Source organism: Salvia miltiorrhiza, chromosome 7, assembly GCF_028751815.1.
Source record: "Salvia miltiorrhiza cultivar Shanhuang (shh) chromosome 7, IMPLAD_Smil_shh, whole genome shotgun sequence".
NCBI classification, from domain to species: Eukaryota; Viridiplantae; Streptophyta; class Magnoliopsida; order Lamiales; family Lamiaceae; genus Salvia; species Salvia miltiorrhiza.
In genome coordinates, this window is record NC_080393.1 from 1759477 (window position 1) to 1777051 (window position 17575).

Below are 17575 nucleotides of genomic sequence, written 5' to 3' on the forward strand. Positions count from 1 at the left end.
AAAATTTTTAGTAAATGTTTTGAACTATATTATCTATGAAAATGTTGTTATTATTATTATTATAATTGTATTTTAGTAAAAAATGTCTAAAATGTATTGAATGCCCCCAAAAAAAATTTTCCGGGGGCTCCGCCACTGCTCCCTCCGTCCCACTCCAATAGTCCCATTTGAATTTTTGGTAATGATGATTTTACACTACAAACAATGTGGTCTCACACACCTTTACACACTTTTACACTAAAAAAACAAATTTCTTAATCTCCGTGCCCAAAAGAAATAGGACTATTGGACCGGGACGAAGGGAATATTTTATATATTATATATATTTATAAAATAAATCTAATACTTTATAATAATCTAAACTAAAACACAGGCATTTTAATAATTCAAAATTGATAAGAGTAGATTTCTCATCGGATTAGAATTCTATATAATTTATTACATGTTTTATTTCTAAGGTTATTTTAAATATTATATATTTATAAGAATATATTATTCATGGGATATTACACTAAATCTGTTATATATATCTACAACTATTGATAAGGCTTATAAATAAATATATTCATCCAATAAATTATCTAATGAAAGTAATAAATTAATAGATTTTCTAAAATAATAGATTATCAAATAAAATAATATTAATTACACGTACAATGTACGTTGCTAGTTGAGTAAAATACCTTTATTAACACGATGTGGCCGGATGATCACTACTTTCAAGAACCATTTCTCAACATCTTGATGCTAACAAGAAGGTCAAAACTTTCACAATGCTACTAAAAATTTCCTAATATTTTTTTATAAATTAGTTTCTTTTTGTCAAATGTGAAATGCTGTCTTCTAAACCTATCGCAAATTCAATTTTTTTTCTTTCCATTCTAAAGTAGTATGATATTTAACTTGTATTAGCAGGCCAAGTCCACACATTTTTGGAGTCCGAAGTGGCGGCGGGGGGAGCCTCTTAAGTCTTAAGAAATGAAATTTCAAAATTTTGTTGTGAGTTAGAGATTCAATAAATTAATATATACAAGTTGAATAAAAATAAAAACATTGAATGCTTCTTTTCAGGATCATAATAGAAGCGTCATGTAAAATATTTAAAAATCCCGGATAGATTCAAGGCATGCAATATATTATTCAAACTTGATGTTGAAACTACAAGAGCTTCCTTCCCTTTCCTTTTGTCTTGTTTACATTTTTCGAGTGAGAAAAGATCAGAAAAATGGCTTACAATCTTCAATCCCTCATCACCATCCTCGAACAAACACGCTGGATTCTTGGACCTGAGAAACCACAACTCCAATCCCTCATCACCATCCTCGAAGGAATTCTGGATCCCAAACAAAATCCACCACTCACCAAAATACCACGCTGGATTCTTGGACGCAACCATCATAGACTATGTCAATCATCATCATCTTCTTCTTCTAATCCCTCCTCGAAACCACAACTCCAATCCCTCCTCGAAAAAGCTTCTTCCCTGCAGCAGATTCTTGAAAAAACTCCACTCACCAAAATTCCAAGTTTGGAGAGCCGAATCAGAGATGTAGCAAATGAAGCAGAAGATATCATTGAATCTCACATGGTTGAGCGAATGCTTTCGATTCCTAAAAGAGTGAACTCCATTCTTCAACTGACACCAGATGTGCTGCTAGTGACACAAAAACTTGATTCTGTAATCGAACAAGTCGTGAAGCTCGTGGAGGTGGAGACAAACATGAAGCCAACCGGCAGCTCATGGAGTGGTGCTTCTTTCTCGAGTTCCAAGAGCGTCTTGGTGGGAGTTGATGAAGATCTGAAGCAGTTGCAGGATCGGCTGATCGGGATGCAGAGCAAGCTGGAGATCCTGCCCATCGTGGGTATGGGTGGTATAGGTAAAACCACTCTTGCTCGAAAACTTTATCAAGATCCACTCATTGTTGACCACTTTAGCTATCTTGCTTGGACCACAATTTCACAAGATTACAATATGCGCTCAATTCTATTAAGCCTTCTTCGTTTCATTATTGGAAAAGAAGAATGTGACAAACATAATGGAAAGGGAGATGGTGAGTTGAAAGATATCTTGTATAGGAGCTTGTATGGTAGAAGATACATGATTGTATTAGATGATATTTGGAGCACCACATTCTGGGATGAGATAAGGAGGTACTTCCCGGACAACAATAACAGGAGTCGGATTGTGATCACCACTAGGGAATCGGATGTCGCCAAATATGCAGACTCCAAGAGTCTGCTTCATCAGGTGCAGTTGCTGAACGAGCCTCAAAGTTGGGATCTTCTTAGCCAAATTGTGTTTGGAGAAGAGGATTGGCCTCATGAGTTACAAGGGATAGGAGAGAAGATTGCGAGTGATTGCGGTGGGCTTCCTCTGGCTATCAATGTGATTGGAGGGCTGTTGTCAAAAGTGGAAAGATTGAAAGATGTTTGGGAGAATATTGGGAACGGCGTAAGAGCTGCAATTGGTGAATCAGACAAGCAGTTCTCCAATATACTATCCTTAAGTTATAACCATTTGCCGCTTCACTTGAAACCATGTTTCCTCTATATGGCAGCATTCCCCGAAAATTATGAGATGAAGGCCTCAGGACTTATAAGGATGTGGGTAGCAGAAGGATTTGTGAAATCGAATGGAGATAAAAGTTTGGAGGAAGAGGCAGAGGATTATTTAAAGTCACTTGTAGAAAGGAATCTAGTTTCGGCTACAAGGTATCATTGGTATGGAAAAGCAAAGAGGTACAACATGCATGATCTCTTGAGAGATTTATGCATTAGGAAAGCTGATGATGAGAAGTTTCTACATGTCATGAATTCTCCTGAGGTCAGATTCTCTAACCAGCTGCGCCGTGTGAGTATTCACACATCATATGTATTGGAAGATGATGAGTATGCTTCTTCATCAGAGATGTCACTTGTTCGATCATTTCTACTCTTTGTCAAGTTGGATCGGATTCTATCTCCCATGGTTTTCACATCAAGCTTGCTTAGGGTGTTGGATTTATTGAAAATGAATAAGTATGATGAGATTGAGTTCCCGGAAGAAATATTACAACTTGTGAACTTACGCTACTTATCTATCATTTGCAAGTCATTGCCAAGAAATGGAATATCAAGATTGTGTAATTTGCAAACCTTGATTGCTAATCTATGCTCCTATAGCTATTGCCCAGCTGAGTTGTGGGAGATGTCTGAGTTAAGACATCTCATCATATTGGGTGCATATCTCAGGATAGAAGATGATTACATGAAAAAAATTGTTCTGAAGAAGCTGCAGACGATACGGCGTGTGGAGCTAAGTCCGTCAGTGATTAGAAGGGGTTTCTTGGAAAGCATTCCAAATATAAAAAGCTTGCAAATCGGTTATGAGGTTAAAGGCTCATGGAAGAGTGAAGTAGTTGATCTGAGTCATCTTCACAAACTCCAAACATTAAGCTGGAGTTCAATGTACTGGCAATATCTGCACGCACTCAAATTTCCATCTAGTCTTAGAGAATTAAGTCTGGGTTTTTGTGTAATAACTCCTGCAGCGACGACGGCTCTGTGTGCACTACCGAATCTGGAAGTGCTCAAGATGCGCACATGTACCTTCAAAAGCAATGAGACAGAACAAGAAGCATATCGTGAAGAGTGGGAAATAGCAGAAGGAGATGAATTCAGCTCATTACAGTTTCTACTACTCAAAGAATGTTTTAGTCTGGTGCGTTGGAGAGCTGATGAAAACAACTTCCCTAGACTCCGCCATCTCTTTATACGATATTGTGTTGTGCTGGAGGAAATCCCCGCCGGCATTGGAGAAATCCCAACCCTCCAATTAATCCACTTAGAAAGGTGCAGAGGTTCAGCAGTGGCCTCAGCGAAACAGATTCAGGAGGAGCAGCAATCTGAATACGAGAACTACGACCTCCAACTTCGTATCATCCCATCATATGATGATTAGGTCAGTCTTATTATCACTCTAATCATATTGTTGGGTTTCATTAAACTGACGAATTTCTTGTGTCGCATATCTACACAGCACAGAAAGAGGAAGAGAAAAGAAAGGAAGAAGAAGACGACTCAAAGTGGCCATATTTGAAACTCATTTGATTTCTCCTCTCTTCTTGTCTTGTCTACCATTGCTTCACAATTTGCTTTGTTTTTCACTTTTGATGCTTTTCTTATGCCTTTTTTTTTCCCTCTTTTGTTTGGTGCTTAGTTTTAGAAGAGCAACTCCTTTACCCTTTTAGTGTTTTTTACTGGCTTTTTTGTCTTGGGACTTTTAATGAGACTTGAACCTTTAATTGGATTTTTTGTTAATATGATACTATCATTTCATTGATATATATATTGTCGAAGTTAATTAATTTGGAGTTTCGAATGAATTATAATCTTTAAACATTTCTAGTTCTAGTACTTTTTTAGCTAGATAAAGTTGGCATGCATCATATTACTTCTTGAACATAAATATATAATGTTGGGGGTCATTCTATTCATAGCCTACATTTTACTCCTTATAACTCCCTTTTTAAAATAATAATAATAATAATAATCATAATAAATTAAATATTTAATATTTATTTTATATTTTATATCTTATAACCCTAAATTTAATTTAGGAGCTATAAAATATAGGGTAAAATAGTAAAATAATTAAATAAATTTCTTGTATGATTTTGATGCTTCGCAGCACCAAAATCATACAAGAAAGGAAAGAAAGAAATAAAATCACATTAAGTTAATCAAAATACCCTATTAAGCTAAATCGGATAATTCGGGTACCCAAATACTCTATTTACAACGAACACGAATTAACTGTTTGACTTCTGAAACTTGACATTTGACTGAATAATTTAAGGTACCCGAATATCTGACTCGAATATTACGGTACCCGATTATAAAATCGAGCTCGAGATTGGTACATGGTGTCCCTTCTAATTTCAGATATCGTGATGCACTGTTGGCTCCGTTCCACTGTTGGCTGTGTTTGAGAGGCATCAAAACTATGGCTCTACGCGTCGAAAAGCAACAGGTAAACGCTCAAACGATCGCTGAGTTCCTCGCATCTCACCCCATATTTAGAAGGGGTGTTGTTTGTTTCTTTCAAATAATGCATGAAACATTGACTTTGTTTATTATTTATCTATTTAATTTTTATTTTATCCAAATAATGCATGGAATGTCGATTGTGTTTATTACTACTCCCTCCTTTCCAAAATATAAGATGTTTTAAATTTTTGCACAAGAATTAAGAAGAATTAATTAACATCAAATTTTAAAAACTCACTCTTTTCTCACCAGCTAAACTTAATGTACTTCATATCCCAATAAATTTAAACTAGTGTATAACCCGTCGAAATTCGACGGGACTTTAAATTATGATTTGAATTATTTATATTATTTTTATATAATATAGTTATTTTTAATTAATTTAACTTGATGTATAAAGTTTACATTATATTAATCTCAATTATATTCGTCAATCAAATGTTAATTTTTTGCTAGGATAATAAAAATACCCTTTTATATAAATTTTATACTAACGGATAAAAATTAATTTAAGATCTCATATGTCATATAAGTATCATCTCATCTCAACTTTACAAGACCACATGATCATCAAGAACTCGAAAGACAATATTTAATACTTTAATTAGAATAGGGTGTTACAACTCCTCCGGTTTCCGGCTTTCATAATACATCTGATTTCTTTCCGTACCAATAAAATAAATTTTTTTAATTAGAATAGACACGTCATAGTTGGTAGATATGTATTGCTTTGTTAAATTAATGTGTAATCCATAGAAATTCGATGGATAATTATTTTAGTTATATTTATAATTATGATAAATAAAATAATATTTATATCAAAGTAATGAATTTGCTATGTAAATAACAATTTTATTATTTATTCTCATCACAAAAATATAGTAATTTGTGTTAAATAATATACCCCCTTCGTCCCCTAAATAACTTATTATCTTTCTTTTTTGGGTCATCCCCCAAATAGCTTTTTAATAATCTAAATATTTCTACCACCAAAATCGAAAAGGTATTACAATGTTATATTAATACGAAATAGTTTATTTAATTTGATGTTTATATTAAGTAATATTTTAATAATTCTAAACATTTACTATCACCAAAATCGAAAAGAGCTAGGGTACCATAAACAAATTATTTATTTTCGAAAACTTTATTTTGTCAAACTTAATAAATAGTACTCCCTCTGTCCCGCTATTAACGACCTTTTTCTTTTCGGCACGGGTATTAAGGAAACATGCCATTATATATGGGACAACCCAAAAAGGGAAACGGGCCATTAATAATGGGACGGACGGAGGGAGTATATATCAAAATATTATTTATGATTTACATTTAGAATAAAAATGCTATAGTTCAACTACTCAAAACCCGTCTAGATTATATAAATACATGTACTCGTCATAAACCACTTAAAAGTGATTTTACTATTAATTCTAATATCAAACATGTATATTATACTCACTATTTATTTGAACCTATTTGAATTTATAAAAATATATTGTTACACTAATTGATTATCTACTACAGTAATAAATCGACATTACAAAGTAAATATTAATATAAATAAACTAAATAACAAAATTAAAATTTTAAAAAAATTATGTAGCCATATCGATTGATGTTTGAACCAATTTACAATATATAAACTCATATTAATCTCAAATATAATTAAAAAAATTATTTTACAATTTATTCTCATCCCGAACTCATATAATAATACTCACTTACTACCCTAATTGTTTTTTTAATTTATACTACCTCCGTCCGTGATATTGTTTCCACATTTATCATTTTGGTCTGTCCGCGATATTATTTCCACTTCCATTTATAGAAGTATGGTCCACAAACTTCCACTCACAACAATAGTGAGACTCAAACTCCACTCACTACATATCCACTACTATCTACTCCCTCCGTCCACGAAATAAACTCCTACTTGCCCTTAAATATTTGTCCATGAAATAAACTTCTACTTTACTTTTTGGACAATTATACCCTCTTTTATTTCCTAAACTTACTAACCTTCTCCATTAATGGGCCCACCCCACAACACCTTTATCATTTTTATATTTTATATTTACTTCTCTTTACCACTCATGGGCCCACCCTATAACACTTTATCACTTTTATATTCTATATTTACTACTCGCTATCATTCATGGCCCACCTCACAACACATTTATCACTTTTGGTCAACTACCATTTTATTTCAATCACAACACATTTATCAATTTTCTTAGTCTCCGTGCCGAGCATCAAATGAGAGTTTATTTCGTGGACGGAGGGAGTATCATTTTTCTTAAAACTCGCGCCGTTGGAAACGATATCGCGGACGGAGAGAATATTAAAAGCTAACATAATCAAATATAGCCACATATTTTTGGTCCCATTAATGGAAAATGAAGCTCTTTTATTTTTTGAGAAAATGTAGGAAGCTTCTCTAATCAATTTTAACTTCAACATTTTTGATAAGTCCGTGCAACAGTGCAAATCATTATTTTGTGATAAGTTCCGTGCAACAGTGCAAATCAATGCCGTGCTTTAATGTTGAACGGTTGTACCTAACTAAATAATGACGCCTATGCATCATTGAATACACTCCAAGACTTAATTCATTTATTCATTTTGAAGATGATTATCTTGTCTATCTTGTCTCGATTGCATACGGAAATCTGTGGATTATCTTGTCTATCTTGTCTCGATTGCATTAATTAACCTTACTACATTAAACGGATGAAACTAAAAGGAATCGATATGTACCGTCAGATTCACTAAATCTAAGGGCTAGGATTAATTCTTCTTTTTCAAAATACTTAGCATTCTCTATGGATCTTCTCCCTATATATATATTTCTTTGTTGAATCACATGTAGCTAACTTTAATATTAATTTGAATATAAAATTTAAATTAAATACATAATTAAAATATGTAAAATATAAATTATAATTGAAATAAAATGTAAGTAAGAAATTAGTTTATTATTGGAGGAGATATAAAAAGAAAAAATCGATGAGTTTCTAAAGCTGACGTGACACTTTAAAAGATGGAATTTGAGTTTATCTTCAACGCATCATCATCTGCATCTATCTTCTCTCTCTTGACTTGTGTCCAAAAAATCAAAGAACATTTATGTCTCTCTCCAAATTGCAACTCACAGAATTTTCCCCTGTTAGTATTATTTAATGCCTCCATCCTTGACTCAAATTTTGCACCCTTCTTCAATCTTTTTTATGGTATTTTCTCTTTCCAACTTATTTTGTAGTATTCTTTTAAAATTTAGAAACCTTAACTGCTTGTATCTTTTCTTTTCCAGCATCTGTACGTCTTGTTCTGAGATCAAGAAACACAAGAAGAATACAAAGGTACTCTTTCATACTCAATTAAAATACAGCAAAATATCCAACATCCTGTTTTACTCATTTGTATTCATCTACTGCAACTACTCAACATCAAGATGAATTTTTATTATTTTTTTTTAATTTCAATTCATGGATAATTTATTGTGCTTCTTAGATTCTGATTTTGTGGATGAAGTATAAGGAAAGATGAGCTGCGATCAACTCTTTAATTTTTGATATTTTTCAGCTTTTGCCCAGAGGCGGCTGTATTAAATTTTGTCCTATATATATTACGTATATTTTTTTTTTGATCGGGAAAATGGAATTATATTACCAAAAAAAGACGGTACCAGAGGTACCAAACCAACAAATCCACAAGAGAAAAAGGTGACCAAACAAACATAAAAGAAAAACTCCTCCGCTAAACAGCCACAAAAGACCTCCAACCAGCTCCTATTCCAGCAGCTTTGCACCAAGAGACCAGTTTCTAAAATCTTTGATATGTGACTCCACTTTGTATGCAACTTTCCACCCCCAAACTCTCATCTTAATTTCTGTCAACAATTTTTCCGATTTCCACTCACCATGATTAAATTTGCATTCATTTCTTCCTTTCAACATACACCAAACAACGCATAACCAAACACATGAAAGAATGGAGCAATCTGATTTTCTTCCCAAATTTGAAAAGGCAAGAAGATGCTCCTTCGCTTTTGAGTGTAGTACCGTTTTTTTCCCGAGCCAAACTAGAATAGCGTACCAGATTTCTAACGTTGCTGAAAAAAATCCTTTCGGGTCAGCCTTTCATTTCCAACCATCTGCTGTACCTACGAGAATGTTAGTACTTTGAATCACATAAACAAGGTTTTGGTATTGGTCCAATTCCCTCCCCCTCAGCTCACGATGCCAACCAAGGTTCCAAGCCCAAACTCCCTCTTCCCACCCTTCCAAATTTTTTACAAGACCATCCTGATTATCACTTAATCTAAAGAGCCTAGGAAACATCTCCTTAAGACTCCTCTCTCCCACCCAACGCTGATGCCAAAACAAGAACCCATCACCCTCTCCAATTTGGACCACAAGATTTTTCCTCAACCACCTCCCTTTTTCCCCCAGCTCAAGTCCAGAACTTTCTTCCACCACCCCGACCTCGCTGCCCTATTTCCATGTAAAAAGAAACCACTCTCATCCCAATCAAGTTCACCCCCACACGCTCTAACCACTCGAGCCCAAAGGGATTCCCGCTCTGTAAGAAAATCTTTTATGAACTTGGGTTTATTGTATGATTTTTAACATTTTATTTCGAATTATTATGCCTGAATCACGATTATAATTATAATCGTGATTTATTATAGTAAATTTATATATATTTTTTATTATTATTTTAAATTGGGAGCTTCAATGAGTAAAATGAGGGCTATGAACATAATTACATTATATTATTAAACTCACTCTATTTTATGAGACATTTTGTCTTTAACTTGAACCAACTTGGAACAATTTAAATAACAAAATTTCACAAAGATGTGGGAGAGGGACTAGGATTAGCTCATTCAAAGTGACACCAAAATCAAGTCAGAATTAGCAACTACCATAATTAAAGCAATCGATTATACCGTTTTATCCACAATTTTTTTTTTTTTTTTGAGGAGGTTTTATCCACAATATTAAATGGCCCAAAACTAAATGAGTAATACTAAACAACCACATTGTGGCCACCCACAATTTACCTAAATGGAAAATAATTTAATTTATTTAACTTATTTTTTAAAATAAAATAAGATTTAGTTATTTTATCATATTCTCTACATTGTAGTTATTTTTTTGGAATTTTTTGGTAACTTTTTTATTTTTATTAAAAAAAATTAAAAAATAAAAAATGCAAAAAAAAAATTAAAAAATAAGTACAATGTAGAGAATATAATAAAATAATTAAATCTTATTTTTATTTTAAAAATAAATTAAATAAATCAAGATTTTCCTTATTATATTAATTTGTGGGTGATCACAATGTGACTGTATAGATTTATTGTAAATTAAAATGCTTTCAAGTAGAGAGAGGTTACATAATATTGAAGTTTGACCATCACTAATCTTAAATATGAGGAGCAAAATGATATGCTCAATTTGGAATCCTAGTGATGAACTTTGACTGGTGGAGGAAAGTCAAATGACATTGTCTCAATCTTGAAATCAAACGATAACAATTGAACAGAGTCTTCAATATTGATCTTTTCCTATAAGCTTCATCACAATCTTCTCCATATTGAAAGATGTGATTTTTAGAGTAGAGCTTTTGGATTGCAAACCGACTTAAACGCCTTCGTTTCATATCATATCTGTCCAAAATAAATGCCCATGTTAGAAAATGATGGGAAATCAATTATGGAAATTCTACGACAAAGATATAAAAGTTTGTTTGTCCCACTTCGAGTTAGAGCTATGCAGTTAACAGTCATCTTCACTTTTCAAAAGAGGGCACATGGAATCATTAATTGTAATACTGTCATTTTTCGAGTGAGCAGAGATCTGAAAAATGGCTTACAATCTTCAATCCCTCATCACCATCCTCCAAGGGATTCTTGATCCCCAACAAACACGCTGGATTCTTGGACCTCAGAAACCACAACTCCAATCCCTCATCACCATCCTCGAAGGAATTCTGGATCCCAAACAAACTCCACCACTCACCAAAATACCACGCTGGATTCTTGGACGCAACCATCATAGACTATGTCAATCATCACCATCTTCTTCTTCTTCTTCTTCTAATCCCTCCTCGAAACCACAACTCCAATCCCTCCTCGAAAAAGCTTCTTCCCTGCAGCAGATTCTTGAAAAAACTCCACTCACCAAAATTCCAAGTTTGGAGAGCCGAATCAGAGATGTAGCAAATGAAGCAGAAGATATCATTGAATCTCACATGGTTGAGCGAATGCTTTCGATTCCTAAAAGAGTGAACTCCATTCTTCAACTGACACCAGATGTGCTGCTAGTGACACAAAAACTTGATTCTGTAATCGAACAAGTCGTGAAGCTCGTGGAGGTGGAGACAAACATGAAGCCAACCGGCAGCTCATGGAGTGGTGCTTCTTTCTCGAGTTCGAAGAGCGTCGTGGTGGGAGTTGATGAAGATCTGATGCAGCTGAAGGATCGGCTGACCGGGATGCAGAGCAAGCTGGAGATCCTACCCATCGTGGGTATGGGTGGTATAGGTAAAACCACTCTTGCTCGAACACTTTATCAAGATCCTCTCATTGTTGACCACTTTAGCCATCGTGCTTGGACCACAATTTCACAAGATTACAATATGCGCTCAATTCTATTAAGCCTTCTTCGTTGCATTATTGGAAATGAAGAATGTGACAAACATAATGGAAAGGGAGATGGTGAGTTGAAAGATATCTTGTATAGGAGCTTGTATGGTAGAAGATACATGATTGTATTAGATGATATTTGGAGCACCACATTCTGGGATGAGATAAGGAGGTACTTCCCGGCCGGACAACAATAACAGGAGTCGGATTGTGATCACCACTAGGGAATCGGATGTCGCCAAATATGCAGACTCCAAGAGTCTGCTTCATCAGGTGCAGTTGCTGAACGAGCCTCAAAGTTGGGATCTTCTTAGCCAAATTGTGTTTGGAGAAGAGGACTGCCCTCATGAGTTACAAGGGATAGGGAAGAAGATTTCGAGTGATTGCGGTGGGCTTCCTCTAGCTATCAATGTGATTGGAGGGCTGTTGTCAAAGGTGGAAAGATTGAAAGATGTTTGGGTGGATATTGGGAACGACGTAAGAGCTGCAATTGCTGAATCAGACAAGCAATTCTTCAATATACTATCCTTAAGTTATAACCATTTGCCGCTTCACTTGATACCATGTTTCCTCTACATGGCAGCATTCCCTAAAGATTTTGAGATTGACCCCTTGAGACTCATACAGATGTGGGTAGCAGAAGGATTTGTGCAATCGAATGGAGATAAAAGTTTGGAGGAAGAGGCAGAGGATTATTTAAAGTCACTTGTAGAAAGGAATCTAGTTTCGGTTATTACAAGTTATAATTGGTATGGAAAAGAAACAAAGAGGTACGGCATGCATGATCTTTTGAGAGATTTATGCATTAGGAAAGCTGATGATGAGAAGTTTCTACATGTCAAGAATTCCACCGAGCTCACATTCCCTAACCAGCTGCGTCGTGTGAGTATCCACACATCATATGGAATGGAAGATATTGATGAGTATGCTTCTTCATCAGAGATGTCACTTGCTCGATCATTTCTACTATTTGTCAAGTTGGATAGGAATGTTCTTCGCATGGTTTTCACATTAAGCTTGCTTAGGGTGTTGGATTTATTGGAAAATTATATTAATGTGTTCCCGGAAGAAATATTACAACTTGTGAACTTACGCTACTTATCTATCGATTGTAAGTCATTGCCAAGAAGTGGAATATCAAGATTGAGTAATTTGCAAACGTTGATTGCTAAGCTAGGCGATGGCTCTTGTCCAGCTGAGTTGTGGGAGATGTGTGAGTTAAGACATCTCATCATATTGGATGTGTATCTCTGGATAGAAGATGATTACATGAAAAAAATTGTTCTGAAGAAGCTGCAGACGATATGGGGTGTGGACCTAACTCTGTCAGTGATTCGAAGGGGTTTCTTGGAAAGCATTCCAAATATAAAAAGCTTGAAAATCTATTATGAGGTTGAAGGCTCATCAGGGATGAGTGAAGTTGTTGATCTGAGTCATCTTCACAAACTCCAAGCATTAACCTGGAGAAGTTCAGTGTTCAGGAAATATTATCTGCACGTACTCAAATTTCCATCTACTCTTAGAGAATTAAATCTGGTGAATTGTGTAATAACTCCGGCAACGACGGCTATGTGTGCACTACCGAATCTGGAAGTGCTCAAGATGAGCGCATGTACCTTCGAAAGCAATGAGACAGAAGAAGAAGAGTGGGAAATAACAATACCGAATCTGGGAGTGGTCAAGATGAGCGCAAGTATCTTCAAAAGCAATGAGACAGAAGAAGCATATGGTGAAGAGTGGGAAATAGCAGAAGGAGATGAATTCAGCTCATTGCACTTTCTACTACTCGAAGAATGTTATAGACTGGTGCGTTGGAGAGCTGATGAAACCAACTTCCCTAGACTTCAGCATCTCATTATACGAGATTGTGATGCGCTAGAGGAAATCCCCGCTGGCACTGGAGAAATCCCAACCCTCCAATTAATCGAGTTAAAATGGTGCAGCCCTTCTGCAGTGGCCTCAGCAAAACAGATTCAGGAGGAGCAGCAATCTGAATACGAAAACTACGACCTCCAACTTCGTATCTTCCCATAATTGGTCAGTCTTCGAAAACTACAAAGAAGTTGAAGAATGAACGCTGATGGGTGATGAATTTTGATGTTTTAGGTGGATCAAGATAGGATGGATCAAACTAATTTTTATTTATATAAATTGCATCTAACTGTTAGATATATTAATTATAGCTTTTTGCGAGTCTTTATAAGTTTTTCTTTGTGTGTGTGTGTGTGACAGATTAACATAATTCGAGTTTTTTAAGTTACTGCTGTTGAGTAAGACTTTACTTAGTGAAGAAAATGGATTATTAAAAGATTTATGTTGCTTATTTATGCCAAGTTTTCTATTTCTGTTTATTTTGCCCCTTGTTTTCGTCAATATTCCCACAAGTATATAGTATATAAAATGGATGGTGAGTATTACACTTATTAAATATTTTTTTTTTTCGGGTGAGCATGTATTATGCAGTGTAGCATCATGATGGGTGGTCTAATTCGTGGCAAATCTTTTACTGAGTCTGAATTTTATCAGTCTTGGTGGCTTAGTTCGTGTATTGGGTATATTTACATTTCTCCGCAATATATTGCAAATTATACATAAAGATTGAAATTTAGGGGTGGAGCAAAATACCGAAAACTCGGTATACCGCACTTACCATACCGAAAAAATACCGAAAATACCGAAATTTCAGTATACCGAAAATTTCGGTACGGTATTGTGCCATACCGAAAATTTTCGGTACGGCAACGGTATCAATTTTCCTCATACCGCGGTATACCGATATATACCGATACCGCGGTATATGCCGAAAAACCGGTATATACCGTTGTTTCGGTATATACCGTGCTACGGTATATACCGTTGTTCCAGTATATACCGAAAAAACTCGTATACCGTCATAATAAATTATATATATATATATATATATATATATATATATATTTAATTAGTGGTAAATTATTAAAAAGTTTTTTTTCATAATTACTAAAAAATTAATGACAACTTATAAAATATATATTTATTAATAATTAAAAACATGTAAATAAATTGAATAAATATAAAATAAATTGCATCTATGTTATTTAACTAAAGGACTTTGAAAAGTATACAAGTATATTACATAACTATACAATTATGAGCTACATATATATCTATATTTATATGTCTACATACTATAATTCTAATTCTAGAATAACTATATCTCTAGAATAAGTTACATTCATGTTATATAAAAAAAATAACTAATAGTTAATAATAAGTCATAAGTAAAATTTGAAAAGTAAATAAATTGAGTAAATATAAAACTCAAACAATAATTACAAGATTTACTAGGTTATTGATGAAACTAGAATATCAATATATAGTCAATTATAATATATAACTATATAAGTGTGAGCTATATAGTTATATTATATATGTAGACTATAATTTTAGAATAAGTTAATTCTACGGATGTAAAGTAAACAAATCGAATTGAAACGAATATTATTGGATTCGATTCACATTCGTAAAAATAATTGTATATTCCAATGGTTACTCGAATATCTTTCAAATTTTATTTACTATTCATATTCGATTCGTACACTGATTCGCGAATATTCGAATCGAATCAAATATCCATTTCAATTTTTTACAAGTATATTTTAAACAATGTAAATCAAAATACTTCCTACTATTTCATTTGACTTCTTACTATTTAATTCAAAATATGAAATACTTTCGTATGAATTGAATTTGAAAATAATGTTTTTAATACTTTGATTAATATTATTTTTAATTTAAGTAAATATTAATTTTTTGTTAATTTTACTTTATATCTATTTTATTCTTTATTTTTAAATACTGAATCGAGCATTATGATTTTCGAATCATATTTGATAAATAATCAAATCAAACAAAATATTCATATTTGTATTCGAGTTAATCACAAAATTTCGTATTCGAATATCAAAAATTTGAATTTAATACCAAACTAAACCAATTATTTTATTTTTCTAATATAAATAATCATGTTATTTAATTAAGGGAAAAAATATAATTATGTTATTTTTCTAATATAAATAAAAGCAATTAATATCAAACAATGAAATACTTACTATATTTTCATTAAATTATTATTCAATACTCATTAAATCCTTGAATATAAATAAAAACAATATAATGCATTATTTAACAATATATCTCATAAAAAGATAAATAATAATATAACTATTTATTAAGTATTAGATACATAATATATATAATTTCATTGTTATCTAAGTTGATAATTTAACTTAATTATAGTGTACTAAAATATTTTAAAAGTTATAGAGTTACGTATATATTATGTTATATAATAAAAAACTATATACTTATTATATATTATATATATTATATATATTAATATTAATATACCAATAATTTCGATATACCGTATGGTATGGTATACCGCATTATCGGTACGACAACGGTATGGAAATTGTCATACCGAAATTTTTGGTATGCCGATCTTCGGTATACCGAAAAGTACGGTACGACAACGGTATGAAAATTCTCATACCGCAATTTACGGTATGGTATACGGTATGACGAAAAAATTTTGGCATACCACCCCTAGATTGAATCACGTATTGAAAAATCAGTGTACATTACATATAATAGTATCCAGTTGTCTTAAAAATGAAAAATGGTAGACTTAGAAAGTTTTTACAAATCATGCGGTGAATTGGGCAAATCATGTGCGCCACCAGCGCTACGGTGGGGCAGCCAATAGCTGGCGGTTTCTGATGGCCAACTACGGCTAAGTTAGCTGTCTTGTTCCGCAAATCGAATGGTCAAAAAACACGAGTCACACGACAGCAAGCAGCAGTAGCAATTATTGCGCCAGCAAAGAGAAGCACGCACTCCAAAATTGGGAAAATATGATCGGACGGTGGAAAATATAAATTGCATCTAACTGTTAGATATATTAATTATAGCTTTTTGCGAGTCTTTATAAGTTTTTCTTTGTGTGTGTGTGTGTGACAGATTAACATAATTCGAGTTTTTTAAGTTACTGCTGTTGAGTAAGACTTTACTTAGTGAAGAAAATGGATTATTAAAAGATTTATGTTGAATTCATTAAAAGAGAAAATTAAGGCAGCCATGAAAAGAAGTCCATTGTAGTTTTTAAAAAGGTTAATGGCCCGTAAAACTACATGTTTTGATTTTAATCTCTAATAAAATATTTTGCCGGTAAAATTACAAACATTAAGCTTATTTTAATTTTAACTTCTAATAATAAATTCTATCTGTAAAACCACAAACTTTTAGTTGTTTATGATTTTAACTATGAGAATAGTATATAGGCATATACATATATTTAAGGGTTAAGTATCAAATAAGCTCCTATCACAGTAGCCCTTATCACGTTTAGCTCTCTATAGTCGAAGTTGGGCCAACTAAACCCCTGAAGTCCTTAATTTCGAACAATCAGGCACTTTGACTATTTTATTTTATTTATTTTATTTTTAATTTTAACACGTTAATTTTCGACGGAAACTTGCCGGAAACACTGTTTTAGGGAAGCCCTTCACCACCACCCACAGCGGCGGAACAATGGCGCCATCTTCCACAGCCTCCGCCACTCTATTTCCTTTCCCTGTTCTTCTCTCCCGCACTATATCTTCTTCCTCCTCCTCCGCTCCTCCTTCCCCACCTCCGCCTCTCTCATCGACGTCGCAACCCACCGCCGCATTCCCCTCTCGCCCTTTCCCCATCTCGTCCAATCCCTAGCCTTCAGCCTCCACCGCAAATTCACATTCCCTTTCTCTACCTCTCCCTGCTATTCCTCGGCGCTATCATCTCCCCTTCCAATCCCCTCTCTTCCGACTCCGACATCTCCCACCAGATCCACCTCACCAGACCGGAGATCGCCTTCGT

General features: G+C 33.9%; 1 protein-coding gene across 1 annotated transcript; it reads left to right on the plus strand.

The window, feature by feature from the left end:
* Nucleotides 1-1167: 1167 nt before the first annotated feature.
* On the plus strand, nt 1168-4286 carry LOC130991459 (putative late blight resistance protein homolog R1A-10). The gene is made up of 2 exons (XM_057915699.1): nt 1168-3940; nt 4019-4286. Exon 1 carries the CDS (start codon nt 1226-1228, stop codon nt 3938-3940), a length of 2715 nt encoding a protein of 904 aa, XP_057771682.1. The 5' UTR covers nt 1168-1225; the 3' UTR covers nt 4019-4286.
* Nucleotides 4287-17575: the final 13289 nt, after the last annotated feature.

Excerpts from the sequence above, each read along its gene's own strand:
- LOC130991459 (XM_057915699.1), top strand. The coding sequence starts at position 1,226 with ATGGCTTACAATCTTCAATCCCTCATCACCATCCTCGAACAAACACGC.